The 22,477-nt window shown below is 44.8% G+C and overlaps 1 protein-coding gene across 2 annotated transcripts in view; it reads right to left on the bottom strand.

The window, feature by feature from the left end:
• LOC141146727 (aldehyde oxidase 1-like) overlaps nt 1-22,477 on the bottom strand; it is a 238,943-nt gene that overhangs the window by 32,742 nt on the left and 183,724 nt on the right. The window contains exons 16-19 of one of the 2 annotated variants that reach the window (XM_073633236.1): nt 7,909-7,996; nt 3,901-3,987; nt 3,304-3,495; nt 358-585 (exon numbers count right to left, since the gene is read on the bottom strand). In XM_073633236.1, coding sequence (XP_073489337.1) covers nt 358-585; nt 3,304-3,495; nt 3,901-3,987; nt 7,909-7,996 — 595 coding nt within the window. The remainder of the gene's footprint in view (nt 1-357; nt 586-3,303; nt 3,496-3,900; nt 3,988-7,908; nt 7,997-22,477) is intronic. The other variant, XM_073633237.1, reaches the window with a different exon arrangement.

Below are 22,477 nucleotides of genomic sequence, written 5' to 3'. Positions count from 1 at the left end.
CTCTCTACCTTAAACAATAACTCCCCCCCCACCTCTCCACTCCAAACAATAACTCCCCTCCCCACCTCTTCACCCTAAACAAAACCACCCCTGCCCACCTCTCCACCCTCAACAATAACACCCCTCCCCACCTCTCCACCCTAAACAATAACTCCCTCCCCACCAAAAAAAAGTTATAAAAATGTAAAAAAAAAAAAAAAAAAAAAAGAATGTAAAAATAGGTATCGGTAATTGGTATCGGCTAGTACTTGACGAAAAGTATTGGTACTCGTACTCGGTGTTTAAAAACTGGTATCGGTGCAACCCTAGTTTTCATAAACAGGCTCGTCGGTTCTTGAGATCTGAAAGTATGCAAACCTGACTAAAGAAGTTGGTGATGAGTCCAGCAGGAAACATGACAGGAATAATGGAGAAACCTCTTTTCTTCCATGTATACTCTTTGTTACTTTCCACTGCTGCAGCTCTCCTCTGATGGTAAGATGACTTCTGCAAGCACTCATTCCAGCAATCCAATATACTGATTGCATCAAACTCTCCTTTAAATGGCATCTCACTATGTTCCTTATGCAAATTTAATTGTCGGACCTGGTATAAAAATATTTAATTGAATGTATCCTCAGATGATATACAGAATATGAATGGTTACATTTTAACATTGCAGATTAGTAGAGTGTTGTGCCATTGATTAATGCAGAAAGTTTGAAACTTAAAGGATAAGTTCACCTTTTATAAAAAATAATAAGTGCAAATCTTTTAGCAGGTTAAAAAAATGTTCAATTATTTTATTTTTTTACACTGGAGCCTGTAAAGCATTACACTCCTGATCAGCAGATTGCAGGTGCACGGTCAGGATCCTGCAGACTTTCAGTACACAGTCTGCCCATTCCTCTGATATAGGCAGGCAGTTACTGAATTGTAGGAAGAATCAATGAACTACAAAAGCTCTCACCAGCACACTCGTTCACAAAACTCTGTGAATGAATGATGCTGCCATGTGGGCAGAGTACCACAAGGCCGCACTATTTTTAAATTGTGACAGCGGGTGCCATAGAGAAGATCCCCTGCCCACTATCATAGGGAGGGGGGGATTCGTGGAGTGGAGGCAGGAGCGTGTTACATTTTCCATCCTAAATACGGGTGGAACCTGTAACATGTTCCAAAGGTGTACTTAGCCTTTAAGTGATATCCTTTATTGGCTAACCCGAAAGCTAGCATCTTTAATAACTTAAGTTTGCCAATAAAACAATGTAGACAATATTCATGAAAATGACACCTACTAACAATCAACTTACCTACCAATTTTCTAATAAAGTCATCTAAATTAAAGCGTTTGTATAGTCAATTTTTTAACTTTTACCTACAGGTAAGCCTATAATAAGCATGAGCACAGGGGATTCTCGGCTGAAGGCCCGGCACATGCCGGACCTTGCCGGAAAGAAATCTCCCGTGCGCATGCGCGGGAGTGACGACATCGCAGCTCCAGCCGCTGCGATACCCGGAAGACACGCCGAGGCAACATGTCAGCTACCTCGGCGTGGACCAGGTAAGATACCGATGCCTCATTCTAAGGTAAGTATTTCATAATGAGCTAGTATGCGGTGCATACTAGCTCATTATGCCTTTTGCCTTACAGGGGTATATAAAAAAAAAAAGTGTCAGCGGGTATACAACCGCTTTAACATGAAAAAGTGATGCCACTAGGTCCTCCCCCTGGATTCAAAGTTATTATCCTAGGGACTAGACTAATCACTACTGTCCCTCTGACTATCTTATCTACCTAGTTTAGCCATCCTGTGTGGTCAATGAGCGACTCATATCCACCCTCAGTGAACCCCGAACCCCTTACCTACCTTGTCTTCCCAGTCTGTCATCCTTCTCTCTTACTTCTCTTTTTATTCTTTACCCTCCTAGTTGATCACAACAGCACAATTACGATATTTTTTTTTATTTTTCATTAAGGACTCTATGTGGATCACATTTGTGGCTTTCTCAGCCCCATACTATTATTGTTTTGTACACTGATTTTTTGTATGCAGCCTCCTTGACTGGAATTGTGCTTGCTGTCATGCATGTCTGTAAATCCTTTATCACAACTTTATTGAAACAGAAAAGAAATGCCACTAGATTCTTTTAACGTGTATGTATAGTGAGTCCAGGACCACCAATCCAATCCTGCATTGTACATGGGGAAGGCAGGGGCCTACTCTCTTCCCGGTGCGCCAGAGAACATGGGGAGCAAAAAATAAGGCAAGTATAGCTATTAATTCCTATACCCCTCAACAAAAAGAACATTTAACTCTTGCAGTGCAGAGGGCCTCCTGCAAGAGTAATTATTTCACTTATTTATTACCTAAAGCTCAGTTTTAAAAATTGTAGTCACGTGGCTAAAGTAAATATCCTTATCATTGTGAAAAAACTTTGTGAATTGATCTAAAAAAGTTCTGGAGGGTACCATCAGAACAAAAAATACATTTCTATTTGTTCTTTATTATAAACTTTCATGTACCATGAGTTTTATCTAACATTGTGAGTAAAATTGTTATGCCCTGTACACACGGTCGGATTTTCCAACAGGAAATGTGTGATAGGACCTTGTTGTCAGTAATTCCGACCGTGTGTAGGCTCCATCACACATTTTCCATTGGAATTTCCAACACACAAAGTTTGAGAGCTTGCTATAAAATTGTCCAACAACAAAATTTGTTGTCGGAAATTCGGATCGTATGTATACAAATCCGACGCACAAAGTGCTACGTATGCTCAGAATAAATTAAGAGACGAAAACTATTGGCTACTGCCCCGTTTATAGTCCCGACGTACGTGTTTTACATCACCGCATTCAGAACGATCAGATTTTTCCAACAACTTTGTGTGACCGTGAGTATGCAAGACAAGTTTGAGCCAACATCCGTCGGAAAAAATCCATGGATTTTGTTGTCGGAATGTCCGATCAATGTCCGACCCTGTGTACAGGGCATTAGAGTTGTTAGCCAAATCAGTGGTTCTCAACCCTATCCTCAAGTACCCCCAACAGGCCATGTTTGCAGGTTTTCCTTTATCTTCCATAGGTGCTTTAATTCAGAGTTAATGGCTTGGTATTTTGGACAGCTATTTTATCAAAGAGAAATTCCCAAAACATGGTCTGTTGGGGGTACTTGAGGGCAGGGTTGAGAACCACTGAGCTAAATGACCCAACTTTCCAAAACAAAATGGCAAAAAATTATAGGAAAATGTATACCTTCAAATGACCCAAATCAGACATGGTTAAATGAGAAGGTGGCCTGTAAAAAAAGTGAAAAGTACCTTTTCATGTGGCACTCCACATCTGTCTGCTACTGTATCAATCCAAATTTCTGTTAGCATTGCTGCCAGTGCAAATCCATATCCAGAGTAGAATTTTTTGGATGGGAGATTTGTTTTGCATGGAACAACAGTACATCTGCTATTAGGAATATTATAAGCATTTTGTGCACTCAGTAAAGACGTGGTAAGCACCTGAATCACAAAACAAATGTATATAATTAATATTAATGTTAACAATAAAAAAAATTAAAAAACAACAACAATATCAAATCCTTTCCAGCATGAACTGAACATTGCCAATTGCAGACCTGTTGCGTTGCAGTAACGCATGCATTATTGATACACGGTAAGACAAGTTACATTTGTTACTGTGCTGCTGCGGTGCCATTCGTTGTGAATTTTCATATGTCTTATGGTGCATTCCAGCTCATTCATTTTGAATGGGCCATATAACATACCAAAATGCGTATCAACAAATAACAACGTGTGCTTTGCAGTGCACAGTGTTGTGATGTGAATGGATACTTGGAGTCAAATGATACAGTTGATCTGAAAATGTTTTGAAACAAGATATGTTAGATTGTAAAGATATATTACCTGAAAGGATTCATCAGGTCTATGCCCAGCATTACAGTAATATGTCACGTCTATTGCTACAATCCTCCCATCATCCATATACCCAACCTGTGGTGAAGATAACAAGATAATAATATGGTAAGCACAACAATATTCATGAACACATTATTATTAATCTGTTAAAAATACAGGGGCAAGTTATGGAAAAGGGAAAAGATCATGCACTAACTATGTGTGTAAGGAAAGAAACAAAAGCACTTTTTGAACAAGGCATTGTTGGGATGTGCTCCAAAGCATTGGCATTATGACCCCTTTCACACTGGGGTGCTTTGCAGGCGCTACAGCGCTAAAAATAGCGCCTGCAAGGCGCCCTTAAAGAGCCACTCCTGTCTCTCCAATGTGAAAGCCCGAGGGCTCCATATACCACTCCTCCACCGCTCCTGCCCATTGAAATCAATGGGCAGCACGGCTAAGCGCTTTGCGGGTGGTTTTAACGCTTTCTCGGCTGGTTTTAACCCTTTCTCGGCAGCTAGTGGGGTGTAAAAGCACCCCGCTAGCGGCCAAATAGCATCACGAAATTGACAACGCACCCACCGCCCCAGTGTGGAAGGGGCCTATGAGTGTCCTGACACCAGGGCTGAGAGTATATCGCTGCGATTATATGGAGACAACATGGGATAATTTTGTTAAGGATATACAAGCTTTTGAACTCCAGAAATTACTCAAAACACACTCTTGCAGTACCTCCCATTGCAAGGGTTAAATGGTCTTTAAGGTATAACTAAAGGCAAATCTTTTTTTTTCATTTTGGATAGAGTTGAGAGGGATTAAAATGTTTGTCAGTTTTTATTGCTGTCTGTGTCCCCATTAGGGAGATTCACTCTCTCTATTTGGCCTGTTTGTTTACCAGTAAAAGTGATAGTAAATGAAAATCCCATATTTTGGGTTGTCCCCAGAAAAGTAATGAGGGGAAATCCTCCAATGGAGACACTAGTTCTGGAGATCTGGGGGTTCCCAAGGAATTCCCTTAATTTGCAGGGATTTCCTCTCACTTCCTGTTTTGGCTATGCGACAGGACGTGAAGGGAAATTTCTGCAATGGGATACAGATGGCGAAAATAAAATGACAGGCATTATAACCCTCCCTTGTGCTATCTAAAATGAAAAAAAAAGTTTGCCCATAATTCTACTTTAAGGTTAGTGGTAGATGAATAAGCTGTAATACTTATGTTAGTTCTCGCTCCAGCAGATTTCCTTCATGCTGTGCATCCAGTCTCCCAAAGGCTTTTCTCCAAGACGCTCCAATTAGAGCAGTGGTTATTACATTTTTTTGAGTCATGGTCCCCCTCCCCAGAAATGTTCACATAAACACAACTTGAATTTGAATACACTGTATATACTTTATTTTTTTGAAATTCGATTGCCTATACATAAATTACATACAAAAAGTCTGAATACAGTAAACAATCTTGGCCAAAACTACTACTACTACCACCACTACCATTGCTACTTGAGAACTAGCACTTGCTATTATGTAATGGCACAATCTGGCGGTTGTGCAGAGAACAATGATTCAAACTTATATGGTAAACATGGGCCAACAACAAAACAAGTCGAGAGATGCTTAGCGGTTTATGCTATAAGCAGTGGCAGGGTGCATTTTTTTCATTTCTATCAATGGGAAACCATTAATTGGAACAAGGGGGTGGAGGGGTGGCTGTATAGTGAAAATAAATGTCATTTTTTAACTGACCCAAAGGGACCCCTTAAAACCCATCCATGAGCCACTTTGAGGTCCATGGACCCCAGGTTAAGAAACTCTTGACTTGAGGTTGCACTCTGACATTATTAGGTACAATGCAGGACTAATAGCCCTGCATTGCATGTGAGGAAGGCACGGGCCCACCCACATCCCTGAGTATCAGAGAGAAGAGAAGAGCACCCAGAGCCTGCTGGAGTGAGAAGTAAGCTAAGTTCTACAGCTTATACCTCTACCCATTGACTTGACTAGAATTTATTCTTGTAGTTCAGATTGGGGGGCAATCGCTCATTGTAAAGGTTTTTTTGTGTAATTTCTGGAGTACAGCCTAAACATAATTTCCAAAGTAATTTTAATAGCTCTAAAAAGAAATCATGCTGCAGAGCCTGAAGAGCAGCTGGCACAACAACTGATAAAAATTGTGTAACAGAATAAAATCAAAAGGTGCCGCTCTTAGCTGTAAAACATCGGTCCCGGGAGTAAGACGGACCACTACCTAGTTATGTCACATGATGACAGATTAGTGCTTATGTTTTTTTCGCACCATTTCTCATCATGTGAACGGTTAGTACTTTTAAATAGATTTCAGTTTATGGTTTTACACTATGTGGGCTTCCTGATTCTTTTCCCATGTTATGTCTGAATCTCGTATTGTGGATGAGACGCACATGAGGATGTAGCCGAGTATCCAGAAACGGCATAATTTTCCATATGGGAAACCATATTTTACCATGCAAATACCCATGAGCTATTGACTCTTGTTATACCTAACAGAGTCTACTAGCTTTGGGAAGAATTATATTATACAAGGTGGTGGAAGACTTGTGGTGTTTTGGAATACCGGATCACTGGAGCACTTGCGGTTTGGTGGAATTCCTTATTGATGGTGCAAGATTAGGTTTCCTTTTTCAGATTATATTGGACTATTTTGCTTTTGATTTATTTTCTGGGGACTATTATTTTATTTTATTACGATTGCTATTATCATTCACGCACTTGTAGAAAGATTCACGTTTTTTTTTTCATTTTATTTATTTTCTTTTTTAGATTTATGCTTTTGTTCACATTAGGGCGGCACTCTTTGAAGTATTTTAAAATCATGCAGCTTTTATTTAATTAATATCTGATAATCCTGCCAGGAGGGTCCTGGTTCAGGCACTTCTTATTTTAGGGTGACAACTCTCTGTCCCTCAGTTCTGCTTCTGTTTTGTAACTATATTTTCCAATTGAGGAAACAAGTGGCCATTTTACCAAACATCATATAGACATGGTCGACTGTTAACACTACCAGCATATCCTCCCTGGGAAACTACATTCAGCAGTTTCTGGAATCCTGGCATGTAGGCAGTATGTGGTTGCAAAGAGGCTGCATGAGATGCAAAACAGATGCAACAAAAGATGAAATAAAAGTAGTATTTTAGTTAAAAAATGTCAATTGCTTATCTAGTAGTGTATGTTACTGTACAGTGCTTTAGCAAATTAAATGTCATTCAGTAAGGCCCTTATTTAGAGGGCAGAAAAAATGTGCGATTGAGCCGCATTTTTGCTGCCTACCAATCGCCCTCCCTTAAGCTGCAACAGGCAGTGAACAGGGATGATTACATGCAACAATGCTTTGTGCCCATGGCAAAGTAGACCCGACTTGTAGCGATTGCAGGGCGGCAAGCCCACCATACTCTACACATTCAAGTCAATGGGGAAGTACCGCAAATGCCTGGTGACCCTTTTGCCTGCAAAAATTACATTAAAACAGGCGGTGATGTGGCACTGAGGAGGTGGTTAATTCAAGGCATTATCTGATTGGACAAGGGTAGACTGTAATGTTATCTGCCCCTCTTTGCCACGTCCAATCAGACAATGCCTGGTATTCATGGAACTGGAAACAGGGCAGCTCTGGCTGCATGTGGCAAGGACTACTATTTCAGTATTCACAGAGGTCCTCCAGATGTGACCTATCTAGAATTACATATAACCAACAGTGTAAGTTTTAAAAATAGATTCCTCCTGGCGTTCAGCTATAGAAAAAAATGTTTTAATTGTTGTCTATTCATTTCTCCTCACTTCCTGTCCCAAGTGAACCCTCATCAAGTAGTAAGGGTAAAATCTCCTCAACAGGACATATAGACAGCAAGCAAATCCTGACAGGGGTGGAGGAATAAGGAGTAGGAGCAGGAAAGGATTGTGCATGGAGACAAAGTAATGAGGTGTATTGATACCATGAGCGGTATACTGTGTCCCCAGGAGTGATATAATCAGTACCACAGAATTCACCTTGTACTTTCCGAAGAATGGAGGTTGATGCCTGAGGATAAGTGATTTTTCCCTATGTTGAATAACAGATGTAACTGCTTGACCGATCCTGAAAAAGAAACATATCCATGCAATAAAAATAGTTATTGATTCTGGACCATTTCATTTTTTTGTTGAACTTCAATTAGAAAAATATATAGGGAACTCCACATCTCACTGCACTAAAGTAACCCTAATTCAAGTAAAGATTTTCTATGTTATAGGGAACATTTAGCAATGTTAAATATAAAATAAAGAAATTAAGTGACGCAACGTGTCGGAAAAAAGCCGGTGACGTCACGTCTGAGTGTTCGTGTTTACCAAACACGTTGGATGTTCAGTGAGGAGGAAAGCTACATTCTTTATACTGATCTTGACTACTGCAACTCACTCCTCATTGGCTTACCTTTAAATAGGCTATCCCCCCTTCAGTCCATCATGAATGCTGCTGCCAGACTCATCCACCTTACAAACCGCTCAGTGTCTGCTACCCCTCTCTGCCAATCCCTCCATTGGCTACCACTCGCCCAACGAATTAAATTCAAAATACTAACAATAAGTTACAAAGCCATCCACAACTCTGCCCTCAGCTACATCACTAACCTAGTCTCAAAATACCAACCTAAACGCCATCTCCGTTCCTCCCAAGATCTTGTGCTCTCTAGCTCCCTCATCACCTCCTCCCATATCCGCCTCCAGGACTTCTCCCGAGCCTCGCCCATCCTCTGGAATTCGCTACCCCAATCTGTCAGACTGTCTTCAAATTTATCCACTTTTAGGCGATCCCTGGAAACTTTCCTCTTCAGAGAAGCCTATCCTGCCTCCATCTAACAACTGCACTATTTTCTCCATTAGCTCATCCCCCACAGCTATTACCCTTTTGTATAACTTGACCCTCCCTCCTAGATTGTAAGCTCTAACGAGCAGGGCCCTCTGATTCCTCCTGTATTGAATTGTATTGTACTTGTACTGTCTGCCCTAATGTTGTAAAGCGCTGCGTAAACTGTCGGCGCTATATAAATCCTGTATAATAATAATAATAATAATCTTTCAATATGCGGCATACATTGAGGCAAATGTGAGTGTATATATTTTGTATTAAGAGGAGGAAATCACTGTATTAGCAATCTTGTGCAATGATGATTTATTAAATTGTTTTGAGAAATCAACTCATCTTGGAGAAGCTGGATTGCTCTTGAAGATATTAAGAAAAACGGCTTGCACTGTGTCCCAGGATCAGAACACACACAGGATAATTATCATAAGGATCGCTTGTGTCTGAAAAACTTCTGGAAGGTGAGTAGGCAGTTCACACTGAGGTGGTGGTGACTTTCTGTCTGCACTTTTTTCATTTTTTCATTATTTTATCTATATATTTTTTGGCTTTCTATGATCACAGCCTAAGGACTTTTTATTACAGTTGTATTATCACAGTATTTTGTGGAAATTAGACATCACGGACAATTGATCAGATGTGTATATATATATATATATATATATATATATATATATATATATATATATATATATATTTATCACTGTGGATTATCTTTATAGGTTCTAGCACACTATTAATCAATTAATCAAATTTAGCAATGTTAATTGGCAATTTAAATGTTAAAGTACAGTGAAAATTAACCATTTGTCTGTAATTGCTTTTAAAAGTAGCAGTGCACTTCCTGGTATGTAACCTACTCACTCCTGTGTCTACAGCCCCATGTGAGCTTGAAGGCACTGCAGCCTCTGATATCTGGTATTGTGAGATTTGGTGATACTCAGTGGCGTCTCCAGCTTTCATATTTAGGGGGGGCACATGGGGGGACAGGGACGAAAGCAGGGGGGCCAACTATAAAAATGTGTGTATATGTATATATATATATATATATATATATATATATACACACACACACATCATACAGTGCCTTGAATAAGTATTCATACCCCTTGAAATGTCCCACATTTTGTCATGTTACAACCAAAAATGTAAATGTATTTTATTGGGATTTTATGTGATAGACCAACACAAAGTGGCACATAATTGTGAAGTGGAAGGAAAATAATAAATTGTTTTCAAAATTGGCACCTGGGGCGGATCCTATATCTGGCATCCCTCCCCCCAGGTGGACAGGCAGCGCACCGTATGACGACGTCAAGTAATGTTAGGGTAGTATACTGGCAGATTGGGGTGACATAGTGCCAGGTTAGGGTGATATACAATAGTGCCAGGTTAGGTGATAGTGTCAAGTTAGGTGATATATAATAGTGCCAGGTTAGGTGGTAGTGTTAGGTTAGGTGATATACAATAGTGCCAGGTTAAGTGGTAGTGGCAGGCTAGGTGGCAGTGCCAAGTTAGGTGGTAGTGCCAGGTTAAGTGATAGTGCCACGTAGGGCGGTAGTGCCAGGTTAGGTAATAGTGCCAGGTTAGGGTGGTAGTGTCCGGTTAGGGTAGTAGTGCCAGGTTGGGTGGTAATGCCAGGTTAGGTAATAGTGGCAGGTAGGGTGGTACTGCCAGGTTAGGTAATAGTGCCAGGTTAGGGTGGTAGTGCCAGGTTAGGTAATAGTGCCAGGTTAGGGTGGTAGTGCCAGGTTAGGTAATAGTGCCAGGTTAGGGTGCTACTGCCAGGTTAGGTAATAGTGCCAGGTTAGGGTGCTACTGCCAGGTTAGGTAATAGTGCCAGGTTAGGGTGGTAGTGCCAGGTTAGGTGGTAGTGCCAGGTTAGGTAAAAGTGCCAGGTTAGGTAATAGTGCCAGGTTAGGTAATAGTGCCAGGTAAGGTAATAGTGCCAGGTTAGGTGGTAGTGCCAGGTTAGGTGATATACAATAGTGCCAGGTAGGGATGAGCTTCGTGTTCGAGTCGAACTCATGTTCGACTCGAACATTAGCTGTTCGCAAGTTCGCCGAACAGCGAACAATTTGGGGTGTTCGTGGCAAATTCGAATGCCGCAGAACACCCTTTAAAAGTCTATGGGAGAAATCAAAAGTGCTAATTTTAAAGGCTTATATGCAAGTTATTGTCATAAAAAGTGTTTGGGGACCCGGGTCCTGCCCCAGGGGACATGGATCAATGCAAAAAAAAAGTTTTAAAAATGGACGTTTTTTCAGGAGCAGTGATTTTAATAATGCTTAAAGTCAATCAATAAAAGTGTAATATCCCTTTAAATTTCGTACCTGGGGGGTGTCTATAGTATGCCTGTAAAGGGGCGCATGTTTCCCGTGTTTAGAACAGTCTGACAGCAAAATGACATTTGGAAGGAAAAAACCCATTTAAAACTACCCGCGGCTATTGCATTGCCGACAATGCACATAAAAGTTCATTGATAAAAACGGCATGGGAATTCCCTACAGGGAAACCCCGAACCAAAATTTAAAAAAAAAATGACGTGGGAGTCCCCCTAAATTCCATACCAGGCCCTTCAGGTCTGGTATGGATATTAAGGGGAACCCCGGACAAAATTAAAAAAAAAAATGAGGTGGGGTTCCCCCTAAATTCCATACCAGACCCTTAAGGTCTGGTATTGATTTTAAGGGGAACGTCGCGCCAAAAAAAAAAAAAAAAAAAAAACGGCGTGGGGTCCCCCCAAAAATCCATACCAGACCCTTATCCGAGCACGCAACCTGGCAGGCCGCAGGAAAAGAGGGGGAGACGAGAGTGCGGCCCCCCCCTCCTGAACCGTACCAGGCCACATGCCCTCAACATTGGGAGGGTGCTTTGGGGTAGCCCCTCAAAACACCTTGTCCCCATGTTGATGAGGACAAGGGCCTCATCCCCACAATCCTGGCCGGTGGTTGTGGGGGTCTGCGGGCGGGGGGCTTATTGGAATCTGGAAGCCCTTTTTAACAAGGGGACCCCCAGATCCCGCCCTCCCCCCTGTGTGAAATGGTAAGGGGGTACTTACCCCTACCATTTGACTAAAAAACTGTCAAAAATGTTAAAAATGACAAGAGACAGTTTTTGACAATTCCTTTATTTAAATGCTTCTTCTTTCTTCTACCTTCCTTCATCTTCTTCTTCTGGTTCTTCCTCCGGCGTTCTCGTCCAGCATCTCCTCCGCGGCGTCTTCTATCTTCTTCTCCTCGGGCCGCTCCGCACCCATGGCATGGGGGGAGGCTCCCGCTCTTCTCTTCATCTTCTTCTTCATCCTCTTCTCTTCTTCCTTCCTCTTTTCTTCTCTTCTTCATTTTCTTCTCCGGGCCGCTCCGCATCCATGCTGGCATGGAGGGAGGCTCCCGCTGTGTGACGGCGTCTCTTTGTCTGACGGTTCTTAAATAACGGGGGGCGGGGTCTGACGCACAGTGACTTGACGGGACTTCCCTGTGACGTCACGGGGAATGCCACAGGGAAGTCCCGTCATATCCCGTGCGTCAGAGGGGGCGGGGTCACCGGGTGGCCCCGCCCCCCGTTATTTAAGAACCGTCAGACAAGGAGACGTCGTCACACAGCGGGAGCCTCCCTCCATGCCAGCATGGATGCGGAGCGGCCCGGAGAAGAAAATGAAGAAGAGAAGAAGAGAAGAAGGAAGAAGAGAAGAGGATGAAGAAGAAGATGAAGAGAATAGCGGGAGCCTCCCCCCATGCCATGGGTGCGGAGCGGCCCGCGGAGAAGAAGATAGAAGACGCCGCGGAGGAGATGCTGGACGAGAACGCCGGAGGAAGAACCAGAAGAGCCAGAAGAACCAGAAGAAGAAGATGAAGGAAGATAGAAGAAAGAAGAAGCATTTAAATAAAGGAATTGTCAAAAACTGTCTCTTGTCATTTTTAACATTTTTGACAGTTTTTTAGTGAAATGGTAGGGGTAAGTACCCCCTTACCATTTCACACAGGGGGGGGCCGGGATCTGGGGGTCCCCTTGTTAAAGGGGGCTTCCAGATTTCGATAAGCCCCCCGCCCGCAGACCCCCACAACCACCGGCCAGGGTTGTGGGGATGAGGCCCTTGTCCTCATCAACATGGGGACAAGGTGTTTTGGGGGGCTACCCCAAAGCACCCTCCCAATGTTGAGGGCATGTGGCCTGGTACGGTTCAGGAGGGGGGGGCCGCACTCTCGCCCCCCCCTCTTTTCCTGCGGCCTGCCAGGTTGCGTGCTCGGATAAGGGTCTGGTATGGATTTTTGGGGGGACCCCACGCCGTTTTTTTTTTGGCGCGGGGTTCCCCTTAAAATCCATACCAGACCAGAAGGAACCCCACCTCATTTTTTTTTTAAAATTTTGGCCGGGGTTCCCCTTAATATCCATACCAGACCTGAAGGGCCTGGTATTGAATTTAGGGGGACTCCCACGTCATTTTTTTTTTAAATTTTGGTTCGGGGTTTCCCTGTAGGGAATTCCCATGCCGTTTTTATCAATGAACTTCTATGTGTATTGTCGGCAATGCAATAGCCGCGGGTAGTTTTAAATGGGTTTTTTCCTTCCAAATGTCATTTTGCTGTCAGACTGTTCTAAACACGGGAAACATGCGCCCCTTTACAGGCATACTATAGACACCCCCCAGGTACGAAATTTAAAGGGATATTACACTTTTATTGTTTGACTTTAAGCATTATTAAAATCACTGCTCCTGAAAAAACGGACATTTTTAAACCTTTTTTTGCATTGATCCATGTCCCCTGGGGCAGGACCCAGGTCCCCAAACACTTTTTATGACAATAACTTGCATATAAGCCTTTAAAATTAGCACTTTTGCAGTGCGCAGGCGCGGGACTCCCAAGATGGCCACGTAAGCCGGGAGCTCCGCTCTACCCAGCCCAGCAAGCCACCCAAGCGCCGGTGTCAGGCCACCTAGACACCCACCACTAGCTCCGGGAACTCCTGCAGCCTCGATCCATGCCAAACAACTCGGTCCGCAGGGACCTGGGACCGCAGTTTACAGCAGAGGATTCCCGGGCCTTATCCAAGATGGCGGCCGCAGCACAGCACAAGGAGCCATATACAGGGGGACATGCGGAAACAAGGCAAGTGATAGCTCCTGCCACTTTAGCCTACACACCCCTACCCACTCTTCACAACCAACCTATGGGGACCCCATCTCCAGCCTCTACAGTATCCCTCTTAGAGCGCACCTTTGAGAACTACTCTCTGTCCCCACTGAACACCACACCACCTCATCAGGGTGCTGGGACCTCCACAGGAGACCCGGAGAATGCTATACCCCTCAATGCAGGAGATTTATTCCTCAAACTGTCGGATCTACTAGATAGAGGTTTAGCAAACACAGCCACAAGAATCACAAACAAGATAAGAGCTGACTTTCAAAACTTGGGAGCAAGGATGGAAGCTATAGAACACAAATTAGACATCACAGTGTCCAGAGCTAACCAGAACACTGAGCACATTCATGTTGTTCAAGAGCAACTAGAGGTGGCACTGAATAGAATCGATGACTTGGAGAACAGGTCGAGAAGGGACAATTTCAGAGTCAGAGGTGTCCCTGAATCAATTACAGACGTCCCCAAAGAAATCCAGGATTTAATCAAATCCCTTATCCCTCAGCTGCCCCCCATCAAATTGGAGCTGGACAGAGCACACAGATCCCTGGTCCCCCCAGAAAAGACGGATCTCCCAGAGATGTGGTCGTGAAGCCACACTTCTATAGTGTGAAGGAAGCAATAATGAAAATATCGCGCCAGCAATCCCGCATCCTTTTTCAAGGACAGGAAGTGCAAATTTTCGCGGACATTTCTCCCACGACCATCCAGAAACGCAGAGCCCTGAAGCCCCTTCTGCTGGTCCTCTCCCAGAAGGAGATCAAATATTGGTGGGCATTCCCTTTCGCCTTGAAATTTACCCTTAATGGCAGAACCCACTCATTCACCAGAAGGCGAACGAGTCCTCCTATCACTTAAGCTCATATCCCTAGACTCGGAAATGGACATTTCCAACACTCAAGCGGGCTCTTCGAAACGTCAAACTCCCAACAGCCCTATCTCTCCTGCCTGGAAATCCAACAAAAGCAGACGTCTGAAGGAACAATTGCCAACCTGAAGATGCCAATTACAAGAACCCGGCGACACCCCTCTTCCTCTTTGTGATCCACTGACCCCTGTCTTTTTCATACCAGATGACCTCTACCTCACTCGGATCCTTCACAAAGAGGCCTCGTCCCCTCTAGGGGACATTTTCCCAATTATCCCAAGTCTCAGGCTTCCACTTCAACACCCCAGTGGCCCTACGCATCCAGTTCCCTAAGACTTACTACTGCCCTTATCACTCACCCACACCTCAGGGGTGATCAAAGGCTCAACTCATCGATCTTCACAAGAATGGCCTTCCCGGATTGTGACATCGCATCCCCATCGTCCTCTCTGGTACCCCCAGCGTTAGCAGGGTGTTTCGGCCCTTCCCCACTATTCTATACCCTCACGACAGACTGTCTAAGTCCACAGCAGGATTCGGATATCCCATATCCCCTTTTATCTACACCTCCACTGAGGAATCCATGATGTCTACCAGGAAGACTCTTTCTGCATCTTTGGCCAGCACGGCTCCTAGTTAAAATCATCTCAGTTTTTTCAGAATTTGAAAATGATATGTTCTCCTTTTGCATGTTTTTATTTTTACACAGCTTAATACTGTATGCAAGGTATCAAGGGTGGCTTGGGCTGCGGTAGCTGCCCTGCGACTCCTTCCATCCAACAAAAATGGAATTCCCATCCTCGTTCGATGGACTGGTGGTTCGTTTTCAGGACCACCTACTTCTGTTATTGGAGTTCGGAAAGGGGAAAACTCCCCCCCCCCTCCGTCTCCGGCCTATTTTAGGTCACCTTGTTCATTCTCTCTTTCTCCTTCTGTCTCTATGTTTTAACCCATCTGTGATTTTCTCTCCCTTCCCCCCTCCTGCCAGGGTTGACGGATCGTCTGCAGCACCTTCTCATCCAGCATCTCCAGGTCCCGAGCTCCACTCCTCACTCGCCATCTGCCCATCTCTCATCAATATGGTCAGGGTAAGTCTTCCACCATCAGAAGCACACTCTTTACTCAAAAATCATGCCTAACACCACTCTATCCTCCTCCCAGATAAAAATTATTTCTCATAATGTCCAAGGCCTCAACTCCCCAACCAAAAGGAGGAAAATCTTCCAATCATACCATAAACAAAAGGCTTCAATAGTGATGCTCCAGGAAACGCATTTTCCCTCTAGATTCTCCCCCTCATTCCTACATGCGCGCTTCCCCTCGTTTTATCTAGCAAACGCAGAGGATAAGACCAGGGGGGTCGCGATTCTATTTGCTAAAGACTGCCGATTTAAAGTAAGCCGGACTCTTAGTGACCCTGAAGGCAGGTACTTACTAGTGAAAGGCCAGATCGCAGACCAAACTTTTTCTCTCATATCCTATTATGCCCCGAATAAGGGACAGAACGCATTCTTCACATCACTTTTCCAAACACTAGGACCCCTCCTGAAAGGAACTTGATAAATCTAAACCCCCAGCTAAACAGCTCTCCAGGCCAACAAAAATCAGCTCTAAAATTGCTAAACTAATTCACCAGCAGGGCCTCACAGATATCTGGAGAGAACTCAACCCCACATCAAGGGATTACTCCCATTTCTCAATACCCCATCAAGTATACTCCAGAATCGACCATATTCTAATCTCCTCCATGAACATCCCCGCTGCTATCTCAGCTAAAATTAAGGATACTCCCCTCTCTGACCACTCCATGATCTCTCTATCCAACCAAGGCCTGCTCCTCAGACCCTCGTCCCCCATATGGCGCATTAAAGAACACATCATTAAAGACCCCATTCAGATCACGGTTCTCTCCAAGTCACTAAAAGAGTATTTCGCCCTGAACAACGTAGACGATATCTCGGCCGAGACCCTCTGGGCAGCTCACAAAGCCGTGATACGAGGTAAACTTATCCAAATCTCCTCCCAACTTAAAAAGGAGAGAACCATGGACATCTCAAAACTGGAGAGAGATTTTCTCCTCCTGCGCAAAAATCATAAAGCTAACCCGTCCATGGTTCTAGTCGACCAGCTTGACGCTGCTCGGATTAAACTAAACCTGGCGCTCACAGTTAAAGCTGAGAGTTCTCTGCGTTGGAATGGAGCGAAATTCTACCTGAATCAGGACAAAATGAGCACGATGCTGGCTTCCAAGTTATCCCCTAGGACCCATCTCTTCGCTCTCCCCAAAATAAAACTTCAGGATGGTTCGTCTTCCCAAAATCCCCATAGAATCTTGGAATCTTTCCAATCCTTTTACTCACAACTATATAGAGCAAATTATTCCCACGATACACAAGCTATAGAAGCATTCTTGGAGCATCTGCCTATCCCCACTATACATAAGTCCCACAAAGATATTATGGAAGCACATATCACAGTAGAGGAAACTTTGGAGGTCATTAAAAATCTGAAAGGGGGCTCAGCCCCAGGCCCAGATGGCCTTTCCAATCTTTATTATAAGACTTTTGCCGAGACTCTAGCGCCACAATTAACTAAAATGTTCAACTCCAAACGAAAGGGAGACCCCATGGACCCCCAGATGAATGCAGCATTCATTACTGTCATCACTAAACCCGACAAAAATCCGGATCAGGTAGAAAACTACAGACCAATATCACTTATAAATAATGATTTAAAAATCCTGACAAAAATTTACGCCAATAGATTAAACACATTAATCAACACTTATATCCACAAGGATCAGGTGGGTTTTATCCCCGGCAGGCAGGGTCCAGACCAGGTCAGAAGGGCCATAGACATAGCTTCAATTTTGCATTCGGGATGGGATGGAGGCCCAAAGCAGGAGGGTCTCTTCCTTTCCCTAGACCTACAAAAGGCCTTCGATTCTGTGACTTGGCCCTTCATATTCGCCTCCCTTAAATTGTGGGGGTTCGGTGAACACTTCATCGGAATCCTCAAATCACTTTACTCTGAACCGGAAGCGAAAGTTAAATTACAGGGCTTCCTCTCATCCCCAGTCAAAATTGCCAGGGGCACAAGACAGGGCTGCCCCCTATCCCCACTTGTGTTCGCTCTAACAATAGAAACACTAGCCATAGCAATCAGGTCAAATCCAAACATTAAAGGTGTCAACTGTGGCTTGAATACCCATAAATGCGCCCTCTTCGCAGACGACCTTCTGCTATTTATCACCTCTCCAATTACCTCACTTCCCAACATTAACAAACTGCTTCAGACATTTGGCGAGGTCTCAGGCCTACGAGTCAACATGACCAAATCACAGGCATTAAACATCTCCCTCAATCCAGCCCTAGCTGAGAGATTAAAACTGGCCTTTAATTTCAATTGGAGTGATTCCTCAATTCGATACCTAGGTATAAACCTTACACCCAGAATAGACTCCCTCTATCAAGCCAATTTCCCTCCTATGTATCGTAGATTGGAAGAGGACATACGAATTTGGTCATCCCACAAACTATCATGGCTGGGGAGAATCCATGCCATCAAAATGACCCTGTTTCCTAGAATTCTGTACCTATTTAGAGCCCTTCCGATCGCGATCAACAAAAAGCACCTCAAAAACTTTCATGGAAAGATTATAAAATTTATATGGGGAGGGAAAGGATATAGATTCACGCGAAACACCCTTTATGCCCCGAAATCTAAGGGAGGGCTAGGCCTCCCAGAACTAGCCAAGTATTACCAAGCAGCTAGACTGGCCCAATTCTCCACCATATATTTAAGGGGCGAAAAACCCGACTGGATACAAATAGAACGCCAAGCAGTCCCTTCCCACACACTAGACTTTCTACTCTGGATTCCCAGTAAATCTAGACCTCCCATCATGGCACCCACACTTTCACACTCCTTAAAACTATGGGATAACCTGATCCAACTTCCCGCTTTGACCTCACAGCTCCACCCCCTTTCACACATATTCCACAATCCCCTCTTCAAGCCGGGGTTAGACATCAAATCCTTTCAATGGTGGCTTGATAAGGGAATGTACCGTATTGGACATTACCTTGTCGCCTCCGGACCAATCTCCATGAAACACTGCATTGAAAAACTAGAGCTCCCCGATTCCGAAAAATTTAGATTTCTTCAAATCTCCCATTTTCTTCACACTACTTGGAAAGACAAATCAAATCCCCCAGAGTGCACATCCTATGAACAATGGTGTGGACAAGCAACAGAGCAAAAAGGAGGTATATCCCTGATTTACGGAGCTCTCTCAACTCCCCTTTCCAAACTTACATACATGACAGAGTGGGAGAGGGACGTGGGCGAGACTTGGGACCTGGAGATCTGGAATAGAATGAGCACAAGAGCCTACAAAGGTATAATTAATATTGCATTAATAGAAGCTAACATGAAAGTTCTTACGAGATGGTATCTGGTTCCTTCCAAACTTGCACAGATGTTCCCTTCCTCGTCTCCTTTATGTTTCAGAAACTGCCAAGCCCAGGGCTCCATGATACACATTTGGTGGGAATGCCCGAAAATCAGGGGCTTCTGGAACAGGATTTTTTATCTGATCAGAAAAATTACGGACACTCCCATTCCTAAATCTCCCCAGATAGCTCTATTAAATGGTCATATTCCCAAAACCCCCAAAACAACTGCTAAACTTATTTCATTCATCCTGACTGGCGCCAAGCTCTCCATAGCAAAGGCTTGGAAACAACCAGGAGTCTCCCTGGCGGCTGCCAAGAGAAAGATCTCATGGATCATGTCCCAGGAAAAATTAGTCAGTGTCTTAGCAGACTCAAATAAAGCATTTTTGGCTGTCTGGGAACCCTGGGCAAGGCACGTAGGCATCTCTCTCATACCGGGAGTTGAAGCATGATCTGTTTCTATTGTTATATTGTAGTCTGTCAACCCACCCCACCCCCCATTCTTTCTCCCCCTCCGTCTTCTTTTCCACCTTTATTTCTCTCTTTCTTCTTATTCTCAGGAAGTTGTTAATTTATTTTTACAGAAAGTACTTGGTTCCAAACGGTTTGCTCCAGTTTTCTATGCACTTGACTGCGATTAGTTGGTACCTCGACTTATTTCTCGTGAGTCGACCTCCCAGCCGGAACCTTCAGGATATTTTTATGACACCCCTGGTTCCTTTGGCTTCTGGCCTTAGAGGACTGGGGAAGGCTTCCTCACGCAGTCTGGGACCTTTATTCTCCCGGAAGGCGCGATGGGCCCTAACAGGTTAGTTACACACCTAATGATTAACTACGGCTGCTCTACGGTGTTCGACACAGTATGTTCCCGATAGGGGTGTCAAGCCTACCTGCAGCACTAGGTGTCTCCTTATTATGCCTGAGGGCTCTTCTCTCTGTTTATTCGAATAAGCTTAGATATTTGGTCAACCTCTCTGTTATTGTTCAATATTTGAGTATTGTCACAGAGGTGGGCTGCGCCCCACCAGCAATTCCGTGCTATGAAGTGTAATGTACTGCTCTTCAATAAAACTTCTTTAAAATAAAAAATAAAAAAAAATTAGCACTTTTGATTATTCATGTTCGTGTCCCATAGACTTTAACGGTGTTCGCGTGTTTGAGCGAACTTTTTTCCTGTTCGCATGTTCTGGTGCGAACCGAACAGGGGGGTGTTCGGCTCATCCCTAGTGCCAGGTTAGGTGGTAGTGCCAGTTTAGATGATATAAAATAGTGCCAGGTTAGGTGGTAGTGGCAGGTTACTTGTCAGTGCCAGGTCAGATGGCAGTGCCAGGTTAGGTAATAGTGCAAGGTTAGGTAATAGTGCCAGGTTAGGGTGGTAGTGCCAGGTTAGGTAATAGTGTCAGGTAGGGTGGTAGTGCCAGGTTAGGTAATAGTGCCAGGTTAGGGTGGTAGTGCCAGGTTAGGTAATAGTGTCAGGTAGGGTGGTAGTGCCAGGTTAGGGTGGTAGTGCCAGGTTAGATAATAGTGCCAGGTTAGGATAGTAGTACCAGGTTAGGTAATAGTGTCAGGTAGGGTGGTAGTGCCAGGTTAGGGTGGTAGTGCCAGGTTAGGTAATAGTGCCAGGTTAGGGTGGTAGTACCAGGTTGGGTAATAGTGCCAGGTTATGTTGTAGTATCAGGTTAGGGTGGTAGTGCCAGGTTAAGTAATAGTGCCAGGTTAGGTTGTAGTGCCAGGTTAGGTAATAGTGCCAGGGTATGTTGTAGTGCCGGTTTAGGGTGGTAGTGCCAGGTTAGGTTGTCGTGCCAGGTTAGGTAATAGTGCCAGGTTAGGGTGGTAGTGCCAGGTTAGGTAATAGTGCCAGGTTAGGTTGTAGTACCAGGTTAGGTAATAGTGCCAGGTTATGTAGTGGTGCCAGGTTAGGTAATAGTGCCAGGTTAGGTAGAGGTGCCAGGTTAGGTAATAGTGCCAGGTTAGGGTGGTAGTGCCAGGTTAGGTAATAGTGCCAGGTTAGGCAATAGTGCCAGGTTAGGTAATAGTGCCAGGTTAGGTGGTAGTGCCAGGTTAGGTAATATACAATAGTGCCAGGTTAGGTGATTACTAACTCTGAGGTGGAGGATCTTATTACTGTTGTGTGGGTGGGATGTGTACTGCACCAATCGTATGGGATGAATAGAGGAGGAGAGTAAGCAGGGATTGGTGCAGTACACATCCCACCCACACAAGCAACAGCAATAATACGATGCTCCACCTCGGGGTTCTTCCTTAAGCCCTGAAAAAAATGGGGGGGCGGGTGGGAGAGATGGGAATGAGAACCATGGGGTGGGGGAGGAGGAGGAAGGGGGGGAAGTGGAGGTGGGTATGAGATGGGGGATGGGTAGAGGAGAACTGGAATGAAAGAGGAAGATCCTGGTCTATATTGGGATAAAAAAGGAGGAGGATTTGTGCTGGCATGAGGGAAGGGTGTGGGGGGGGGGCAAATAGATGGGTGTCAAGGGGACTGGGGAGGGATGGGCATAGGGAATACTGTTGGCTGGCGAGGAATAGTCACAGTATAATAAAAGTAAATGGGCTGTCTGGCTGGGAGGGGGAGAGGGACAGATTTCCATTAACTAGTAAAGAGTGTAGGGGGTGTACACAGGGCCGGATTTCCCACAAGGCCACCGAGGCCAGGCCTCGGGGCGGCAGTGGTACAGGGGCGGCGCCGCCACCCCCCACACTAACATCAGCATGCAGTGCACCCGGGCGCCAGAGAGGTGGGGGCGCTGAAGCGCTAGAGTGCTCCTCTCCCTCCTCCTCCTCTCTGTGTCCAGACTGAGGCGGCTCCCTCCGCAGGTCACCGCTGCCACCGCTGTGTTTTCGCTGCTCAAGCCCGTCCCCCCTCCCTCCTCCTGTCAGAGAAGGAGAGCAGCCGCCGAAGATCGGAGCGGCTGGTCTCTGTGCGGCGGCGGGGGGGACGTGTTCTCCTCTCACTCCCGCCCAAGCCTGTCCCTGTCTCCATCTGTTCTGTTGTACACACTTGGAGGGGAGGTTGTCCTGGGGGTCTGTACTAGTGAAGGGGGGGCTGTCCTGGGGGGTCTGTACCAGTGAAGGGGGGTTGTCCTGGGGGGTTTGTACTAGTGAAGAGGGGGTTGTCCTGGGGGGTCTGTACCAGTGAAGGGGGGGTTGTCCTGGGGGGTCTGTACTAGTGAAGGGGGGGGTTGTCCTGGGGGGTCTGTACTAGTGAAGGGGGGGTTGTCCTGGGGGTCTG

Source organism: Aquarana catesbeiana, linkage group LG06, assembly GCF_042186555.1.
Source record: "Aquarana catesbeiana isolate 2022-GZ linkage group LG06, ASM4218655v1, whole genome shotgun sequence".
NCBI lineage: Eukaryota > Metazoa > Chordata > Amphibia > Anura > Ranidae > Aquarana > Aquarana catesbeiana.
Note: the sequence above shows the minus strand (reverse complement) of the source record. Positions and strands in the feature narration are given on the sequence as shown.